The following is a 21,557-nucleotide window of genomic DNA, read 5'->3' as shown; positions in this document are numbered from 1 at the left end:
TATATAACCTTCTAGTGCCAATGGCAAAAGCTTCCAAGGTAAGAAGATAAGGGCTAACGTCTAGGTGAGAGAACCCAGATGCTCTCTGGTACTAGTGCTGCTTTGGAAATGTGGCCTTTCTGATTAAATCCTACCTGACCAACCCTGGAATGAATGTAGGTAAATTCTTATTAACTAACAATTATACCCTTTAAAGTACAGCAAACAGAACGGTAAGCTGGCTTCATTTGGACATAGATTTTGGTTTTGTTAGCTGCTGTGTCTATCATAACGCCCGGCTGCTCCTGAGAGGTCCGGGCTGTTAAATGAGCAACTCCACGTGGCTCTGTTGGTATTTAAGCTATCAACACTAGAAAAGATGTTGTTTAGCTTTAAGTAGACCACTATGATAGGAAAAGACATAGCATGAAGTTTTAGGATGCTCAAGAGTTTAAAGGAGACTAGAGTGGGTAGCAGCAGGGGAGAGGGCATGGTGTAGACACTGCATACTGTCTGCTCTCTCCACAGTGGGACCAATCTGCCAAATATGGTATCTTCTAAGAGAATTAAACATCTGAGATGACAGCGTATGAGCTGTGTTCTTGTACACTCTGTGTCAGTTTTAAACTCTACGGAACTGGAAGGCAGTGATCTCCTCTTCCACAATCCCTTCATTTTTTACTAATTTACTTGAGTTTATAAACCCTCACCTCATTAAATTATCAAATTAAGTCCTCACTAACATTTAAAAGCTTAAAAGCTGTATTACTTTTTAAAAATAGTTTTATGTATTTTATGTGTCTGCATGTAGCCAGAGGAGGATATCAGAATTGGCATTACAGATGGCTGTGAGCTGTCACATGGTTGCTGGGAATCCAGTCCTGGTCCTGTGCAGGGGCAGCCAGTGTAACTGTGGAGCGATCTCTCCAGCCCTGTGCTTGTGAATGCACCCAGCCTGACTCAGAATCGTATACGTGCCCATAAAGCCAACCAGCACATGGTTCTAGCTCTAACTCCGTGATAAAAATAAAAGAGTGCTCCACATGTGACAGTTCTCCTCCACCCTGCAGGACCTCATACACATCACTTCTGGTTGTGAAACCAGAAGTCAGGTGCCCTGCGCAGGCTTCTCCATGACCATTTTCACATGTCTCCTCTGCTTTTGTCATGGCCGTAAATAGGGCTTTTCCTTTCACTGTATCTTCTATTTACACCGTTGGAAAGGTAACGATTGTTTTTTAATGCAATTTTTAAAAAGTGCCAGGCCATTGTAAGATTTCTCCAGGTAGTTATTCATCATTTCATACTATGGTTTCTTAGCGTAGTGGTGCAAACTGAGCGGAGAAAGCTGCTTCCCACAGTGATCCAGTTTGGGTGAGGCTGGAGTTAGCATTTCAATGCTCGACTGTGGCAAAACTGGTAACACTGGGCAGAGCAGCAGCATTTGATCTAACATTCACGCCTCTACATAATCTGTCAGAGGAGACAGGCACAGCACAATTACAGAGGTCTGGACTGTATTTGATCTGTATTTATAAAAAATGTTTCTTTCTGACACTGAAAGTTTTATCTAGTTCTCTAAAGACTGACAGAAGTGTATGATGCAAAGTATTACCCGTCATCAGTCTTTGGATATGACTTCACGGGATACAGGCTGACACCCTGTCATATGCCTCTATCAAATTACTCTCCCTGGACCCATTGAGTCAAGCCACCTTTGCTCTGATCCATTACTCTGGGCTCCTCAGGATGGCAACTTCTGCATCTCTGTCCCCCTTTTCCTTTGGTTAACCATGAATTCCTAGCAACTTTGACTTCTAGCAATCTAACCTTTGGTAAATGCTCTCTCTCGGAAGCACTGGAGTCTGTCCACCCAGAAAGAGAAGCTTTCTGAGCTGGCAGCTTCTTGTCTTTCAGGATTGTCTAACTGCAGGCACGCACCTAACAATCTTTTTGCAATGTTTCACTGCTATGGACAAATCTGTGAACTGAGTAACCATTTGCTGTCTATTGCTTGACAAAGAGCAAGAAACGTACCTGCTCTGACTGCCTGGCACAGAACTGCATGGATGAACCTTAAATCTGTTAGAAGAAACAACAGTAACAAAATAGCAAAAGGGAGAGAGATGAGGAATACCTCAAAAATTTCAAAACCAGCAATATCCAGGATACCAATGAAAGACGCTCCCTGGCGTTTGGTCCTATCCAGCGCCTTATTGATGCGGTGAACGAGCCAGCGAAACAACCGCTCATAGGTAGCCTTTGCCAATGCTTCCACTGCAAAATCTGCCTGTAATTAGATAACACCAACCTTTTATCCAAGAAGTGGTCTCAACAAAGACATTTCAAAACCTTAGTAGCTGTAATATGGAGTTCAATGTTACCCAGATCTCAAGCACTGCTTAATTACATCTCAGTGTACATATCAATAGAGCCATTAGTTCACTTATGAGAATGTGGCTAACCACTGGCCGTTGAGCAGGCCTGGGACAACTGCATCTGTCTCGTCAGCCTGGTTTCTTGGCAATATGCCCCTGAAAAAAAAAATCAACTTCTAACCTTCTTAATCAAAGCTATTCATATCCTTAAAGCCATTACAACTAAAGGCATGCACGACCCCTCTGCTCTTGCTGCTCTTCCACCCAGGAAGAAGACAGTGAAGTGGTGGCTTTTGTCTTGTTTGGCTGGTACAAAACACAAGATTTGTCTGTCAACTTATTTATCAGCTAGGGGACAACTGGAGATGACATTTCACATTTACTTACAAAATTCAATTTGAAATTCCTCCAAAAAAAAAATAATAAACTACAGAAAAAACAAAACTCACTCAGTTTCAAGACAGTTGTGTGTGCTCTTCCTAACTTAGTCTGGTACGTGTCAAGCAGGGTAACTGACCAACCACAGTTTCTAATTTCGACACCTTTGTAATCAGTGCCGCCACTGGACTCACCTGCTCTTTGGTCTGGGCTTTCTGTACATAATCTCGGCCAACTTTGATCCTGGGCGTGAGGATAGCCCGAGTGAACTCCATCACATTCATCCCAAGCAGGTGGCAGAGTTTCTGTGCAACTGAAGTGTAAAAGTTTCCTAAATGCTTTATTTCTACTTGGGATCCAATCATGGCGTCAAAGCAACGGAAAGCTCTTGTCTTTAAGGGTGCTAAAACTTCAAGTCAGCTGACAAATGCTTTCTACTCTTCTGGGTCAACAAGACATTGGTGAGACAGGAAACCTCTGCCCTCCTAGCCTTCTAGAAGAGTGATCTCCTTGTCTACCTTTGGGTCACTTCAAGATCCAAGCTGTACCATAACATGCCTTACCTTAAATCTTAAATCACTCCACTTAAAATAAATCACTTGAGGATGTGAGCAGGAGGCAAGCACATGGAGATGGAGCCCTTCTGCTAGTCTACCTATGCGACCGAATGACACACAAAAGGGTCCTACTGGTCAAACACTCCAGGAAGATGAGCCTGGTCAAGAAATGCTGGCCGTGACCCAGATATAGTGGTTCTTGCCTTGTCTCTGCACTCAGAAGCAGAGGCAAATGGATGTTTGGGAGTTTGAGGCCAGCCTGATCTATATAGTGAGTTCTAGAACAGCCAGGGCTACACAGAGAAACCCTGCCTTAAAAGTAAAACAGGAAATGGTGAGCATGATATAGGAGGGGAGCCAGTCTCTCAGGAGTCACACAGAAATAAATACTAAAGACCCTCAAGTAGGTTATCAAAAAGGGCTATATTTGGGGGGTCTGTGTTTTTTGGTATGTGTACATTTGTGCACATGCACATGGAAGCTAACAGCACGTGGGGGCTGTTAGTGGCATCAACCTTACGTCTGAGATAGATGAGGCTGGGATGGCTAGACAGGGAGCCTCAGGGACCACCAATGCCCATACTGCTCGATTATAAGGATGTGACCCACATCTGACTTTTTATGTAGGTTTTGGGATGGAACTCAGGTCCCTGTAAGTATCTTCCTACCCCAAAAGCCTATCTCAAGGGTGGCAGACTTTACTGTGTTGTCACTGACTATAGTGCTCCACGGATAACCCAGTGAGACCTAGGAGGCAATAGAGGTCCTCATGTCCTTTCAGAAACAATCTGTCAGCTCCCAATACCTACAACCAGATCCTCTTGGTATTTATCTTTTATTCCTGACCAGTGTTTAAATTCATTGTCAACATTTAGAAAAAGAAACGTTTCACATTAAAAAAAAATTAGATTTCCAATGAGTCCAGCACACAGTGCATCCCTGTAGTTAGAAGGCAGGAGGATCCAGGAGTCTGAGGCCACTGAAGGACACTGAGAGGCCACCTCAACCCCAAGCTGAAGCGGAAAGGCCAAGAGCGGTGCTCATTGGCTTACCTGTGTTCTCGGGCATGGAAGCTTGGTCAGTGTTCCTCTCCTTTTTGAAAGAGATGTTTCCAAACTGCAGCACTGAAGACACGACTTTAAGCATTGCTTTATATCGATAAAAAGAAAAGGAGAGAAATGATCAAAATGTAGCAGAGACACAGCCTAACTTTCTGGTGCTAAAAGCTGGCTCCACGTAACTCTGGTAATGGCTCGGGGTTTCTCACTAGCTCCCCAGTTATCTCCTGTGGGCTCTAACAGTGAAGAGCAGAGTAGGACACACGTACAGAGGATCTCTTCGTGAGAGAAGCCCATTATGTGCATGGCTTCCATGGTCTCCTGAAAGTTATCCTTGTCTTGCTGTCCAGGAATAGGGATGTAGCCGTTGGAGAGGAATCTGTAGTTATTAAAGCCTTCCAGGAGTAAGTCGGCTGAAAGGAAAGACAGACATCAGCTATTTAACATCGACAGACTTAAGAATCTGCTTACAGACTCTGCGAACTCGGACTGAGAACTCAGGAGACTGGGATGCCATAGCCCATCACTGGCACGTTTCCCTGTTAATTCTTGTAATATATAAACATACACAGTTTTCCAGCATTTGTTTCAATGAAGGGAAAACACTTGTAAACATGTTTACACTTCTGCAGGTTTTTGTTGTGGTATAGTGATTTGTACAATTTTCTATTTGAAATGGGGTACCTGAGAAACAAGTAAAAATTCCAGATTTATGTATTTGCACCATCATTAAGTTTTGAAACTCTTATTCCGCATTTTTATCTTAACAGGTAGTCTACAGCAAATCTTTTCTGGGGTCTCCAGCGACACTACCATGGACATAAGATCTGGATGCAGAAGGTCAGGGCACCTGAGCCCTGTATGGCCCTGAAATACCTCCTGCAGGCCAGCTGTGATGGTGGGGATTGAGCCAAGAACCTTGTGCACACCACGCACATGCTTTACCACAGAGGCAGACCCCCCACCCCCAAATTAGTTGGCTTTTAGAGTTAGGAAACAGGTCATATGACAGGGAGCTACTCATACCGCAGGGGCCACGTGACAAGAACGACTTTTTTTGGTGAGTAACTCAATAGTGTTCAAGGACATTTCCCACTAGTGACAGAATAGAAAGAACAGGGCTCCTTATGCCCCAAATATATATGTGATCATGTCCCAACCTCTGCTCTCCTCATACAGCCATGGCTCTCCTGCTCTTCTGTCGAGGATTCCCATCGATCACTCTTCCCCCAGTTTCTAACTATGTCACATTGAACCTCTATTAGGAACGGTTTGCTTCCCCCAACACCTTCATTCAACACTTTGGAAATCTGATTGATTTTAGTTGCAGACTCATTACCTGTCTGCAGATGAAAGTCTCAGTCTTATTCTCTTCAATTGCATCACCTTGAGTGGTCTCTTTATGTTCTGTGTGTGGCTGAGTTTTTACTGCGTACAGGTTTCCCTACTTAATTTCTAGTTGCGTGAACTCACGGTGCTCCAGGTAAGAAAAGTCTCACTGCACTGTGCGTCTGTTGTAAACCTACATAACATATACAGTAACTGTGCACATACACCGAGTTTAGGACTAAATCGTACGTCTCTCTCCTTAATAGATCTGAGTCAGCAAAATTCTTGCTCAGCTAGAGACAGGGTAAAACCAGAGGGCCTCTGGAGGTCCACCTGCTTCTGCTTCCTGAATGCTGAGGTTAGACCATGCTTGAGTTTAATTTCCTCTTTAATTTAAATGTTTATCTGAAGAACTTTACATGCTGGCCAATCCTAAGTGTCCAGTCCTTGTGATTCACACTGATAAACAAACATCCCTACTTGCTCATGCTAGTACTAGTGTAAGGACAGTCTCTGCTTAGTTTTCTTTTCTTTCTTTTTTTTTTTTTTTTTTTTTCCGGAGCTGGGGACCGAACCCAGAGCCTTAAGCGCTCTACCACTGAGCTAAATCCCCAACCCCTTCTGCTTAGTTTTAAATCAAGGAACAAGAGCTTCTATTCTATACTTTATTAACTAAGTTTATTTATTTTTCTACATTTCCATTGTAAATGTTAGGACAGAATCTTACAGAAATAGCTTTTAACTTAAAAATTTAAGACAGTCTCCTTATATACCTAGCTGTCCTGAACTCTCTATGTGGACCAGGCTGGCCTTGAACACATGGAGATCTGCTGGGCTCTGCCTCCCACCTGTTGGAACTAAAGGTGTATGCCACCACATCCAACTCGGATTTTATTTAAAGAAAATCTCAAAAGCTAATATATTAAAACTCATACATTCACCTCTTAAGTTCAGTGGTCAAAAAGACAACTGAATATAGAGGACTAAGAACCCAATACTTACACTTCAGGTGTTCCCCTGCTCCAGAGAGCAACTGATAAAAGATATGAAACGTGCGTTCATCTTTAGCTTGACGAACAGCACGGGACTTTTCCAGAAGGTCTGGGCAGAGAAGGTTAAGGATGCAGTAACTAAGAGAGGGCTCTTCTATAATGTCTGCACCCAACTTTCTTTCTTGGAAACATCACACACCACACACACACACACCCCTATTATTCCTCCAGGCCACTCTATTCGATGACATTTCCTAGGGTTATTCTACATATGTCTGACATTCTGACATGCCCTGTCTTTGCTCTGACTTTATTAACATAAAAGTACTTTAGCCCCGTAACTCCATAGGTTTGTCTCACTGAGTAGAGGCCTAGCCTAGGACCACAGAATACAGTAAACAGTGGGCAAGCAACTGTAGCTGTCTAGTCCTGTACCACGTGTCAACACTCGGGCCTACGGATTTGTGGCTGGTTTAAAGATTTGTTATTTACTAGAAGGAATATACATAGGGCCTGTGTGAGTTTATGAGCATCATGTGCATGCAGTGCCCTTAGAAGACAGGAGACTGCACTGGACCCCCTGGTAATGAAGTCGCCTGCAGTTGTGAGTTGCCTGACATAGAGATGCTGGGAATCCAACCAGTGCGCCCTGCAAAGGCAGTATGAGCTGTCCTGTGCTGAGCTCCAACCTCTGTGGCCTGTTTTTAAAAATAAGAAAAATATCCATACCATTTTGCGGCTGATAACCAGTAAGGTAAAGTACCCGCATGTGTCACAATGTCACTAAGTTCTCCCACCAGGTGCTCCCCACAGATGGCTACTTATGGCTGCAGGAAAATGAAACCACTATTTTGGACTCAGCTCTGGGAAAGGATACATGTTTCAATGTTGGCCCCAACAATATAGCCGGTTACATCAAAGTTGATCCGGATAAACTTGCCCTGAAAACAGAGAACACGAGATGAATGATGTCATGGAGGGTTTGAGCACTGTTGAAGTTAGGCCTGGTTCTGTCTCCAGCCCATGCTCCCAGAAGGAGGACTCAGACCCAACATATATTTACAAATACCTTGGTCATATAGCTAGATTCTTCTCTGACTAAAATCATAACTTAAGATAACCCATTTATTTTAACTTACATCCTGCTATGTGGCCGGCTTCCTGGGCTTAGGTACCATAGGTCCATCTCCTCACATCTTCCCAGAGCGATCTCCCCATGCCTGGCTCTATCCCAGAATTCTTTCTCCTCCCAGATGTTCCACCTCCTATTTCATGCCTAAGCCATAAAGGCTTTTTAATTGACAGGTGATGCATCTATGTACTACATAAGGTGTTCTCTCTACAGAGAACTATGGTAAAACAGGACAATATGCCCACCTCAAATACAAAGAAAAGCCTCATCAGTATTACAAAGGAGCCATAGGATAGAGCATGTCCTAGATTGTGCCCTAATAAAGCTAGAAACTGACAAGATGGAGCGATAAGGCGTTTAGTGCTTGGAGGGCTGAGTTTGCTTCCAAGCACCCACATCAGGTTCACGGTTTCAGGGGTCCCAGCAGCGCCCTCTAGCTTCCCCAGGGACCCATGCACACGACACACACTTGCACAGATAAGCAATACCTGTAATATAAAGGAATGAACGCAGCCAGCTAGAACTTGAAAGCTTTTTCTAAGTAGTCTGGGGCAGGAGGCGTCTCAGAAGAATGCCACAGCGAGACTTCAAGCGTTAGGTTTGAAGTTTTGAATAGTGGAGATTAGTTTGTAGTAAAATAGAAATAAATCCATTGAAAAGTGGAGTGTGAGGGAACATGAACAGACTACTCAAAAAAGGGCAAGGCAGAACACCTTCTTCTAAAATGCCAGTTTTATAAGGACTGAGAAACTCGACTCTCTTATGTACCCTTGGGAGAGAAAAGGCTGAGCGATGGCTCAGTGGAGATGCTGTCCAAGCAGGCACAAGCGGGGTTCGTGTCCCAGCATTCCCAACACAGACCACAGGCATACACATTTGGAGAAAGAGTAAACTCTTTAATAGTTATGATTACACTGAGTGCCCAAACTGGTAAAGACAGCCTAAAATCAAGGAGGGCGAGATGAAGGTAAGTCTGACTGTGGCTTACTATATTTATAAGATATAAAAGGCCAAATCAACACTTCCTAAAACAGGACCATGAACTACGACTGGGAAGGCTGCTCTGGAACTGCTAAGAAGCACTGCCGCTGGTAAGAACTCTGCTAATATTCATGAGCAAGGCCTCTGCGGCCATCTGAGGGAGCTGCTTCTCAAACTGGGGACCGGAAAGGACTTGGATTAGTTGCTGCCATCAATCACACATGTATGAATCATATATGCAGCTGCCTTGGCACCTGTTCACTGCAAACCTTACCACACACGTTTATATACAAATGCATACCGGATGAAACTTCTGGTGTACTCCATTATGTTCCTTGCAAGTTAAAAGCAGGTCATAAAAAAGTTATCTCTAGTCTCTTTTCCCATGTTTTACATATTGAGAAACAACAGGCTATGGTGGTTTGAATGAGAATGGCCCCACAGGCTCATATATGTGAATGTTTAGTCCATGTTGGTGAACTTTTTAGGAAGAGAGGTGTCACTGGGGGAGGGCTTTGCGGTTTCAAAAACCCACACAAGTCTTGCTTTCTCTATCTTGGCTTCCAACTTGAGGTGAAACTTGCCTGCTTGCTGCCCCATCCCCCATCATGATACCACTGTTATGTACTAACCCTGTGAGACTGTAAGCAGGCCCCCAGTTAAATGCTCTCTTCTCTGAGCTGCCTTGGTCGTGGTGTTTCCTCACAGTAACAGAACAGTAACTAAGACATAGGCCAACTTAAAGATGATGCAGCGGTTACTATAGTAGTCTTGCAGGCAACCTCAGCTTCTAAAAATTATTATTTATTTGTATATGTATATGTCTACATGGGTTTATATCTTCCACATGTGTGTCCAGTGAGACCAGTAGAAGCCATCAGATTCTCAGGAACTGGAGTTGCAGGGCCATTGTGAGCCACCCAATGTGGTTGCCAAGAACCAGAGTCAGGTCTTCTGGAAGAATAGCAAGTGCTCTTAACCAGTGCACTGTCTTCCCTGCTCCCAATCCTGTTATTGTTGTCATTTTAAACTTTGTGGGTAAGGTGCTGGGGCTTGCTTGAACATGCTACGCAAGGATGCCGCCATCAACTGGACTACTTCGCTCACGATTATTTTAACCTTCTTGGAGAAGCTGGTAACACTTAGAAACAATGATCCGATTCCTTGGATGATGAGACAGCGCCATGCTTGACACAGAATGAAAATCAGATCACTAATAGTCCATCTGTTTCTAAGATCTAGGAAATGGTCCAAGGGATCCATATGGTGATTACAAGGCAGTGCATTTTATTCCATTTTAAAGATAAGTTTATTTTGTCTTTGTTCCCGGGAAGGACCCGTGCCCCTCCCTAAGGAAGAATAAATTCAAACCATTGCTGCATATGGACAGTTAACTGTTCAAAAAAAAACCTCAGAAACTAAAATTTGGTCCTGATGTTATAAAAGCGGGTTAAAATTCCCTATAAATTTTAAACAGCTGTTCCATCCATACAACAGCTCACTGAGTTAATTAAGAAGTGCTATTTTAAGAGACAGTAGTTAAAGAACGGTGTTCTTATTCTAAGGCTACGAAGCACACATTGCCAGAACTGCCCAAGCACATGGTTCTCAAGTCTCTTATCTCAACACTGCAGGAAGGTTCATCCAAACCATCAGTGTCACTTGATTCCTACTTAAAACAGTCTGCTCACACAACTCTTTCTATCCATAACACCGACTTACAGCTTCGGCAATGTCTAACTTCTTCACTGGGTGTGCGACAGCACACTGCCTAACTGAACTAGAACTGCCACATGAGTTAGCTACACCAGGCTGGTTATGAACTCGAAGGAAATCAAGTCAGCATAGGAGGGTCACCTTCATGCCAGCGGAAGTCTCAAGGTCAAGTCTTGGAGTCAGCCTAGGTGTGTGTACTTATAACACAAGCTAAATGCCATTTTCAGGACAACTGTGGATGGAACTGGAGGGTAAAACTGAGATAGCTCAACACAGAAGATAGATTTTTAGGGAAGAGGAAATGTGTGCCTGGGGAAAGATAACAGAGTCCAGAGAGAAACAGAAGAAAAATTCAGGTTTTGGCTTTCATATTTGCTAACCTTTGAGAGAATGTTCTAAAATAATTTAACTAGGTGGTTGAGTACGCGAATAAACCCTGGGGTTCTCAGCATGGAGTGCTCCAGTCTCCACGTTAGTTCCTAGCTCCAGCCTTTGCCTAGCCAGGTCCACAGTCACTAAAGCCATTACTGTGTGGCCAGAGAAAGATGCTTGGAGTAAATCACAAGAAGTAAGCAAAGAGTCGAGACGGGCTCCAACAAGGCCAGGATGCAGGAGTTAAGGAAGGAAAGGGATCGGGAAGCTTTTTCTCTAGCCCCCTGCAAAGGAACTAGCACTTCTAAAATTAGGGCATGCAAAGTTCTAGAATTGACTCTACCTCAAAAACATGAAACCATTTTGTAAAGTTGAAAATTTATCCACAGATATTTGACAAGATGATGACAAAGACACTGATAACAAGATAAAGCGAAATTCCGAAACTCAAACATTTTCCTGAATATCCTCAAATAACCCCAAAACTTACATTTCAATGTTAAACCTTTAATATTGTAAAAAGGGGATGGAATCTGTAAATTGAAAAGCATTATACATATACAGGCGCATGCACGGGCGTGCGCACACACACACACACGCACATATACACGCACAGAGCAAATGAATGTTTCTAGTGAAACACAAATCCAGACTAAACTGAGAAAAAGTCAGTCCTCTCTCTTAAATATGTGAAGAAACTCGTGCTAAATATACCCTTTCCATATTTGATCTCCATAAAGTTAAGATTATGGTACTCACAGCAGTCAAACAGCATCTTACCAATAAAAAGGCAAGGAAAGGGCCACAAATATGACCAAGCAGCGTATAGTAGTCAAAGCTACTCTGCACCCTGGGAAACATTCACGGCGATCCTTGGCTCCACACAACCTGTTGGAAATGCCCGCTGAACTATACCTCAGACTTAAAATACAAGTTTCTTGGGAATTTCATTTTAACAAGTCAACCTGGACATTGCCTATTTAATTCTACAATGAAAATTCAATCTCTTTTCGTTAATATTTGTTCTGAATTGACAAGATTTTCTGGGAAATTTTCTGGAAAGGCCATCAAAGCGTCTGCTACTACAGGGGAAAGGCAGGCTCGTTTTATACTCTGCCATTATTTCCCCTCTTAGTTTGGCACCTAACACAATTATTTATGAGCCGTGCTTTACTTTAAATACTCCAGCAACGACTGGGACGTATACAGATACTGTTTTAAATTCCATTCTGAAGGCAACCATTTTCCTTAAACAACGAAGGTCATGTGAGGAGTAGAAGCTAGGGTTTAATCCAAAGGCCAGATGGCCACCGCAAATGTTTCAATTATCCTAATCTCCAAACCACTCCAGAAGCTTTGCTGTTACTAAAATGAGTTTCCATGTGAACTAAGTGGCCTGTTACTTAACGTAATGGGTATCAGAAATTACCAGGATAACAGGAGTAGTATTGAGATAAGGCCAGACCTGACCAGAAATGCAAACCCTCTCCACCTAGGTCTGAATACGATGTTAAGACTCTGGGCACCCAGAAGACCTGGCTGCTAGGAGCTCTGTCTGCAGAAGGCCTGACTCTACAAGGGTAAATGTGAATGCAGTGCTGATCTGGGACGCTGGTTTTAAGTACAGACTGGACCCCATCTCTGAGACTGTCACACAAGCTACAGCTGACCTTTCAGGGACAGCTTTGGTCAGAGGACTTAGGAGTTTTAATGTTTGTAATACATATGAGGGTATAAACTTGTGACTTGATTTCATTATAATCTAGGAATAAAATAAGAGGAAGGCACCTATACCTTTACCTTGCTTTAACTACTAGAAGCTAATTATCTGCCAGTAGCCACAGCAGGGCTGAATTGTTAAACTGGCTCAGTTTGGTTTAACAGTGGAACACAATCAATAAAAAAACAAGTACTCGTGCAAACAGATTTTCAAGTGATCTGTCTGCAGCTTCAAGCCACCATGTTAAATTGAAGTCCTGTCTCAAAGTTGCATTGTGAGAGAGCCATTGTCCATAAATTGCCTCCATCTGGGATGCATTTTGCCTCCCATAAACAGTAAGGGACTAACTGTGGATGATTATTTTCATAAGGGCAATGCTCTCCTGAAGAATCCCTTAACACAAAGCACATGCCAGCATCTTTAGAAGAAAAGATATCTTCAGGAAATTAGCTGGCTATATTAGATCAAAGAAACAACTGAATAGCTTCTACAGCTCAGAGCTGTGAGCACGCGGCTTGTAAACAGGTACTGCATAGAATCTCACTGTACATACAACTCATCTTTTACTATCGAGTCACTTTCAGGATGACACCAATGCTAACCCAAGGCCTGTCCCATCCATGGAGCCAAATGTCTCCCACATAACTCCAACCCACACTCCTAAAACGGGAACACACGCACTGCTGGGGTGTGCAACAGAGTGAACAACTGCAGGACATGGCGTGTCCCAAGAATCCAAGAATCCTGATGTTTAAACCAAAAGAAGGCAAGTCCTTTGGGGCAGGACTCTAGTTTGCCCAACGGGGCATTCCCCAGGCCTAGAGTGCAAATGGTATTTAGGAGTATTTTGCTGAAATGGATCCTATTAAATAAATACATCTTCTTACATTGTGAGGCACAGTGCCAGAACCAAGTACACAGTGGGGGACAAGGCAGACGAAGTCCCCACTGGCTGACCTCAGGGGAGAGATGACAATCAAAGTAACTGCTATAAGAAGAAGACTCGTGCAGCCACTGACTGGCATAAGCTGTGAACAGGAATAACAGAACTTCCTCCAATGGATGGCATTCAGACGGCTGGGGAGCAGAGAGAAATGTGGCCATATTTCAGATACACCTAGGAGATAGGCCAATAGAAAAACTCTGAATTCTTAGGGATTTTGCCTTCCCAGGCTTTTTCTGTTTTCATTTTGCTTTAATAAGCTTGTATAGCTTTTTGGTTCAATTTATTGATATAAAAACATAATGGAACAAATTATGAAAGAAGAAAATTTCCATTTAGAATATGCTAAACCTTAGAGATCTATAAGACACTCACAGAGACTCTGGTTGAGCAGGAGAATAGCTTGGCAAAGAAGAGATGCTAATAATTAACTGACTGCACAATAAACCAACACGCAAATCTAAATTACGGCAGTCATCATCAGTGGGTGCTGCCAGGACCCAAAGGCAACAGCACAGAAGGCAGGGAAAGGAACCAGAACTGAGCAGTGCTCAGTGAACGTAAGTACATAATTGTTGTTTAAGAAAACACTAACATCAAGACCCCTGTTTGCTGCTGTGGGGAAGTGGACTGTGAAAGGTCCTCGGTTGAGCTAAACGCTTTGAAGCCGCAGAGACCCTGAAGGGAGGGTAGGAGTTTTGCCTGCTTCGTGGACCAGGCCCATGTCACTAGACTAGAAGACCCCCATATATTTGTGGCCACCAGTCATGTAAAGGCAACGCCACAAGCCCCTCCACGTGTAGATGAGGCATCCCTAACATCTCAGACCAAGACAATAGGAAAAGAGACCTGTGGTCAAGTAGGCTCAAGACAGAGATCTCCATGCTAATGAGGTACCTAGGAGCCTGGAGGGCTTAGCCAATAAGCCTTCCTTTCCAAACATTCCTCTCTGCTAAAGGTATTAAATCTCAGGCCCACTGTGAGAAGTGGGGTATGGTTTTATGCATCCACTTTCTACCATGGCAATAAGTGATTTGGAATCATGGACTGTCTCTTTTCATTGGGATCTGCCGTGGGGAGCCATGGAGAGGGCTTTCACCTACAGAGCCGCTGGCTGTCTAATCTCCCACAGAAGAAGGCCTTTCCGTACTCCCAGTCACAACCGCCACCTCAAGTGAAGGACAATACCCATGGGACCAGTGGAATCTCCCCCACCCTACATCCTGGACTAGATCCAGGCCTCGGGCCCAGACTCAGTTTTCAGCTCTTCCTTGACTTCCAGCACACCTGGGTATCCAAAAGCCTGGGAACTCCACAGCCTCAGCCTCTCCCCAGCCAGCTCTGGCTGTCCCAGGTCTCAGACCAGCCTTTCCCACCCCCCAAGCTGTCCTCAGCCCTACCCTACAGCCCAGCACCAGCCCAACACTGAGTGGGACAAGCAGAATCAAACTCTTGGCCTTCCCAAGTGGCCTCGCCCTGTGGCAGAGCAGATGAGAGACCCACAACCCTACACCTTTCACTAGCAGAAAGCTACTAAACCACTTCTCAGAAACAAAGCAAATGAACAAAGAAATCCCCAGTACTGTACAAAAGTGAAAAATTGAAAAAATCCCTTTACTTTTTGAAAGAGAGGTACAGCTAAGAATATCGTCTTAATCACTCAGGCAGGAACTTGTAGGCAAGGACTGAGGCAGAGACCATGGAGGAACGCTGATTACTGGCTTGTTCAGCCTGTTTCCTTATACACACCAAATCCACCTTCAAAGGGCATGACACCACTCACGGTGGGTTGGGCCTGCCCACAGCAATCATTAATCAAGAAAATGCCCACAGGACAATCTATAAGAAGCAATCCCTCTTTCCCAACCCAGGTGACACTGTGTCCAACCATCAAAAACCAGCCAGCCTGCTCATGCACTCTGTAAACAGACTGCAGAAGTGTTGGTTTAGTTCGAGTTCTAATTTGAGTGTATAGTCAAGAGCATAATTTTGCAACTGCAGCATAACTGTCATCTGGAACCAGGTGGTTCTGTTGTGGGAACTGCACTGTGTATTATAGGATGCTTAGCAGCACCGCTGACCTCTACCCAACAGATACCAGCAGCATATCAATACCCTTCTCTTGGAGAGCCCCCAATTAAAAATTAGTAAGAGGGGCCAGATGTGGTGGCACATGCCTTTATTCCCAGCACTTGAGAGGCAGAAGCAGGGGGATCTCTGAGGTTGAGGACAGCCTGTCTACAGAGTGAGTAGGGCTACATGCAGAGAAACCTTGTCTCAAAACACAAACTAAAACCCAACAAATTAACATTTAAAAATAAATAAAATTGAAAAAGGAGTGATGTCAATTATACATCAGGGCCATATGTCAACAATGGAGATCCTCTAAGGATTTGGGGTAGCCAGAGATTGACAGCTGGGCCCATGAAAGACATTTTTTGTGAGTCGTTTTCTCTCTTGGATCATTTCTCCTGTGGGAAAACAGCAGCCATGCAGGCAGCTCCAAAGAAGCTCAGCTGCTCAGGCTGGGGTCTTACCACAGCTGATGGAGGCTAGACCTTCCTGTCAAAAGCTGCCTGCATAAGCCTGGAGAAAGAGCCTCTATCCTGGCAGGCCTTCCCACCACAACAACACTAACCAGCTTCCTAACCACAACTTCTCAGGAGTCACTGAACAAGTAAGTACTACCCAGCTGAGCTCTGACGGAAGTTTCAACACCCAGAGATTATAAAGAAATGTTTCCATCGGTATCTTCTGGGGTCATTGCAATAAGCAACCAAACACAAAAGGGAGTGAAGACACGCCCTGGCAGGGGTGGAGCCTTATCATTTACTAACAGCATCACTACTGTTTACCACCAACAGGCACGATCTAGTGGCAACTTTTCTTTTCTAGGTAAAAATAAGACTACTGTGTATTACAGTTTCTCCTGAAGTTAAACTGTGATTAGGGGCAGGCTGTGTGTGTGTGTGTGTGTGTGTGTGTGTGTGTGTGTGTGTGTGTGTGTAGGGGGAGTCCAAAAAGATGGGTAGCTGGATGTATGTGGTAAAATAAAGGATTTTCCATGAAGCTGTACTTAAAAACCTTCATGGAAAAAAAAAAAAAAAACAGTCACATACCAAAACTGGGAGCTCACCACTTCTGTCATCGCACAAAACACAGGGCTTTTCAGAAAGAGAATTTAAGATTCAACTATGGCACAGGCTCAATGTGGATGGCCCAAGGAAGGACGGGCCTCTAGTTCAAGTCTCACCAGGTCATTTCTGGCAGGCACAGACATCCCTCCACAACCACGGGGATTCTCACTCCACTTTGGACAAACAATTACTTTGGACAAAAAATTCGAAGGGAATTACTAAATAAACTTTGAAAATGTTCAAAAAGCAAATCTTCAAATGTTTCTTTCTAGGAGCAAACAATATTCCAAATAGATCACTATTTCCTAATAACTCTCTGGGGCTGAGACTGTGGTGCAGCCCCAGCATTTTAGGACATATTTAGAGGAGAGGACCTTTAAAATGATAACTAAGTGAAATGGGCCTTAATCAACAGACAGGTGTCCTCATACAAAGAGGAGATAGACACAGGGATAGAGAGAGAGAGAGAGATCTGGAGAGAAAATGGCTGTCTGTATGACAAGGAGGAGAGAAATCTTACAGAAAACCAAACCTGCTGGTGTCTTAATCTCTAACTTTCAACCTCCATAAGAACACATCTCTGTTGTGTAACCTACAGTTAGAGGCCTGTGTTTACTAGGTTAGGCCTTGGTGACAACTGAATCTGGTCCCTTTCATTAGTCACAAAAAACCACGCCACCAAAAAATGTACGTGCACCCCACAATTTTACACTCAATTTTAAATTTTTAAAAGCATGTAACAATGATACTATGTTTTCCAAAATGAAAGAATGTTTGGAATTAAAATGCTTCTTATCCTGGTGTCCCACTCTCACCAATACTTCAGGAGGGAAAATAGTCAAATTTGAACAATTTAGTAAGAAATATTTGAACAGTAACATTTTTTGGTTAATAGAAAAAAAAAATTCTCTTAGTCAAGCTGAGGGGAAAGAAAAGCTATCAAGGAACTGGTGTGGTTGAATAGTTAAAAAAACAAGCTGTAAGCCAGGCTGTGCGCTCCTTTGATCCCAGGGCTCAGGAAGCAGAGGCAGAAAAAAAAATCTCTTGAGTTTGAGGCCAGCCTGGTCTACAGTGCAAGTCCCAGGGCAGCCAGGGCTACAAGAAAGGCCATGTCTCAAAAAAACAAAGAAAGTTAAGTTGTAAACAGAAGTCCTACTAGTGAGACGCATCCTGCCCACCTCCCATAGAAACAGCAAGTTATAAGAAGGACAACTCATTACATGGAAATCAGCTGTGTTATCGTACCCACTGACTTGCTAAGTACTCAACACACACACTATTCATCTTAGTTAGGGCTACCATGGCTGTGATGAAGCACCATGACCAAAAGCAATTTGGGAAGGAAAGGGGTTACTGTGTCACAGTTCATTGAGGGAAGCCAGAGCAGGGACTCAAGCAGGGCAGGAACCTGGAGGCAGGAGCTGATGCTGAGGCCATGGTGAGGGTGCTGCTTACATGGCTTGCTTAGCTTGCTTTCCTGTAGAACCCAGGACCATCAGCCCAGTGATGGCCTCACCCACAAAGGTTGGGTCCTCCCCCATCAATCACTAATTAAGAAAATGCCCTCCAAGCTTGTCAACAGCACAACTGAATGGAGGCATTTTCTCAATTGCGGCTTCATTCTCTCAGATGATTATAGCTTATATCAAGTTGATATAAAACTAGCCAGCACCCTGCTACCTATGCCAATCCCATAATAGAATGACTGACAAAGATAAAGAGATATGCAGAGTGTGGGCATGCAGCTATGTTTCCATATACAAACATGCAAAATGAAACACAATTACAATCACCAGAAGTATCACCACATCTATTAACCAGCCTTTCTAGAAAGAAAAAACAACTCAGTTGCTCAAGTCAGTAGACATTTCATGAGAAATCTGAAGACGCCCAAGTGTTTGGGCTTTTCAACTTACAAAGCGAGATGAGTTATCATTTTTCACAGTCTTCGCATTTCCAAATGATTCCAGAATTGGATTTGCTTGTAAAAGCTGCCGTTCAAGTTCCCCCTAAAAGACATCACACACACACATAGACACACACACACACACACATAAATAAAAACAGACATATGTTAATCTCCTCTTTACTTCGTTCTCAGGGTGAAAAACACACCCTCACCCCACCACCACTTTCATCCTGCTGCCCGCCATCAGTGCCATCTGCTGGCTTCTATTCCTGCTTATGATAATGGCTTCTGCTGAAAGAAAAAAAAAAAAGCAAACAGCTTCCAGAGAGGGGTCAGGAGAAGAAAATATCTTGCTGGACAGATAACAATTTAAACGAGGCAGAAAAGAAAACATGGCAAATGGTTCCCATGAAGTGAAATCAAGTGTAACGCTCGGCCTAAGAACACATTACTGCGGCTGTTGTTTTTGTTCTGCTTTGGATGAAGGATTTAAGATGGCCGACTGAATAATTTCCACCACATTGCCATCCTCTCAAATGCTTTCACACAGCGTGGACACAGTGATGGACAACCGCTCCACCTCCACGTCAGAGGCTGGCAAAGACGGCAAGGCACTCACTTCACCAAGAAGTAGAACACTTGGCAGAAAGTATGCTTTAGCCAATCTTTGTATGCAAATTAGGCTACAGGCAGATCTCACAAATGAGAGGTGTTAAGTGCATGAAGCCCAACAGAGAGCTGCACAAAAGCTGATGCCCGGCCTGGCCAAGAAAAACATTAGAAACTGATGTTGTGTTTGGGGACTGCAATTTCAGAATTATCTTTTATGATCTAAATAAATCTGTCTCCCTTTCCCAATCTTATCCCTGTACTTTGAATTGCCCATAATATTCTAGACCTAAAAATAAATAAATAGAAACCAATAGCAAAAAAACAAAACAAACAAACAAAAAAAACCAAACCAAAACAAAACCCCCCCAAAAAAACAAAAAAAAACAAACAAACAAACCATGTTGGGTTTGTAAATTAGTGGTCATCAAGCAATGCACGACAAGTGCCACTATCATATCTCAAAACAGGAACAAATGCACGCTGTGGTATTACCTCACTGTTCATGGGTCTAGGGCATCAACAAAGCCAACTGAAGACCTCATAGTTTCCGCCTCCTCCTGGTGGGGACTCTGTGATGTGATGAAGTGTGAAGAGCAGGGCAGTGTTCCCAAGGCACCCACAAAACATGGGGGTATGCGCCTGATGTCTATCTGGGCAGCCCAGATTCTCACAGGCCTTAAACCACAGTCTACCACTTTTCTCAGCTGAACACAGTCAAGGACTGCTCCTGGTAATTCACTGCCTAGTATCACCTGACTTTCTGGGCATTAGGTAAGATGCCCAGGGCACTCTCTACAGTGATTCTCAGTTTAAAACTGTTTTATGGAAATCTCTGTATATTGTATGCTAACAATTTCCCTTTTTCCTTCCTTCCTTCCTTCCTTCCTTCCTTCCTTCCTTCCTTCCTTCCTTCCTTTTCTTTGGCTCCTTTGAGACAGGGTCTGATTGTGTAGGCCTGGCTGTCCTTGAACTCCCTATGAAGACCAGGCAGGCTCACGGGGATCCACCTGCCTCAGCCTCCTGACTGCTGGGATTGAAGGCCTGTGTCACCACTCCTAGCCACGAACTTTTCTTAAAGATGTTTGGAATCCTGAACTAAATTAGATTACTGAGAGCTATTATTACTAAAGTCTGGAAGGAGTTGGGATGTAGCTCAGAGGCAGAATGCTTGCCTGGCATGTGCAAGGTCATGGATTCAATCCCTAACACTGCAGGGTTGGGGGAGGACAGGGGAGACTGTGAGCTGTCACTTCCATCAACATGTTTGTGACTGAGACCTTGCAATGCTTGTAGCACACTAATTCTGCACTCGTTGTATGACCCTCCAAAGGCCCCTTCTTGTCTTTGCTATTCAATTCAGTTTGTGGGGTCGAAATGCAGAAATTGTCAGGGAAACTAATGCTGTGGTAAGTGCTTGCCTACACGAAACAGAGATCTGAAATACAGACTCCTTAAAATCACACACCATCCTTCCAAATCATAAGATCGACAATCTCTTTTAAGGTGTCTTCTTATTTAGAGGGGAGGCAAGTACAACACCCCTGGTTTCCCGTCCCTGGGCATGGCAACAGGGATTCTTTGGGTCACATTTATTTCACCGATTCCTTTCCCTATCTCAGTCAGTATCAGGTCAAAATGACACAGGCAAATGTTTGAGCAGATATATAATAAGTCCTAAAACATTCTAGCAGTGCCTGGGAAGGGAGTGGGGATGACCCAAAGGCAGCCCTGAGATCTGGGCTGCAGCTTCAAAGTCACCGTGCAGACTAGCATTCTGTGTCACTGCTGTTGACTTTACTAATGGGTGTCATGGGATTGTTCCTCTCCTAAAACATTGAGACATCAGAAAGATCAAGAAAGATCTTACGCAAAGTTAAATATCTTAAAACTACTATCACAGTCATAATTAAGAAATTATGTTTTGGTTGTGAGCCTAGCCTTTAACGGCTGAGCCATCTCTCCAGCCCAAGAAATTATGTAAATGGTATTTTTATCTCTAAAAACTACCAGGGAACAATGACAAGTGTTGTCCCCACTAGAGCTAGGCAAGCACTCATCTTTGCTTCTATTCTAGATAACAACTTATGTTCTCTACGGATGTGGTGGGGAAACATTATTTAAATCATTTACAAAATTCTAAGTATTTAGTTAGTGTTATAAGGCTTTCCAATCATGGGTGACAATTATTTTCTTGAGTTATTCTACAATGTACAGCAGAGTCTTGGTAGAAGATGAGGTGTGGGACAGGATCCACTGCACTTTGCAGGGTCAAGTGCAAGTGCTCCATGAAAGCAGAAAATCAGATTCCAATTTCAGACAGCAGGGTCTGGTTTCCCTATCTGCTATGTCATCTTTGCCTCCGTT

At 43.6% G+C, this 21,557-nt stretch overlaps 1 protein-coding gene across 9 annotated transcripts in view; it reads right to left on the bottom strand.

Moving 5' to 3' along the window:
• Myh10 (myosin heavy chain 10) overlaps window positions 1-21,557 on the bottom strand; it is a 132,800-nt gene that overhangs the window by 51,110 nt on the left and 60,133 nt on the right. For all 9 annotated transcript variants that reach the window (XM_087574589.1, XM_087574593.1, XM_087574595.1 and 6 more), the window contains 7 exon segments: window positions 18,589-18,681; window positions 7,549-7,612; window positions 6,682-6,780; window positions 4,620-4,763; window positions 4,345-4,440; window positions 2,930-3,048; window positions 2,117-2,269 (listed from right to left, as the gene is read on the bottom strand). In XM_087574589.1, coding sequence (XP_087430715.1) covers window positions 2,117-2,269; window positions 2,930-3,048; window positions 4,345-4,440; window positions 4,620-4,763; window positions 6,682-6,780; window positions 7,549-7,612; window positions 18,589-18,681 — 768 coding nt within the window.

The sequence above is a fragment of the Rattus norvegicus genome, chromosome 10 (genome assembly GCF_021556685.1).
Source record: "Rattus norvegicus strain SHRSP/BbbUtx chromosome 10, alternate assembly SHRSP_T2T, whole genome shotgun sequence".
Classification (NCBI taxonomy): Eukaryota; Metazoa; Chordata; class Mammalia; order Rodentia; family Muridae; genus Rattus; species Rattus norvegicus.
This window is presented reverse-complemented; position numbering and strand designations above follow the sequence as displayed.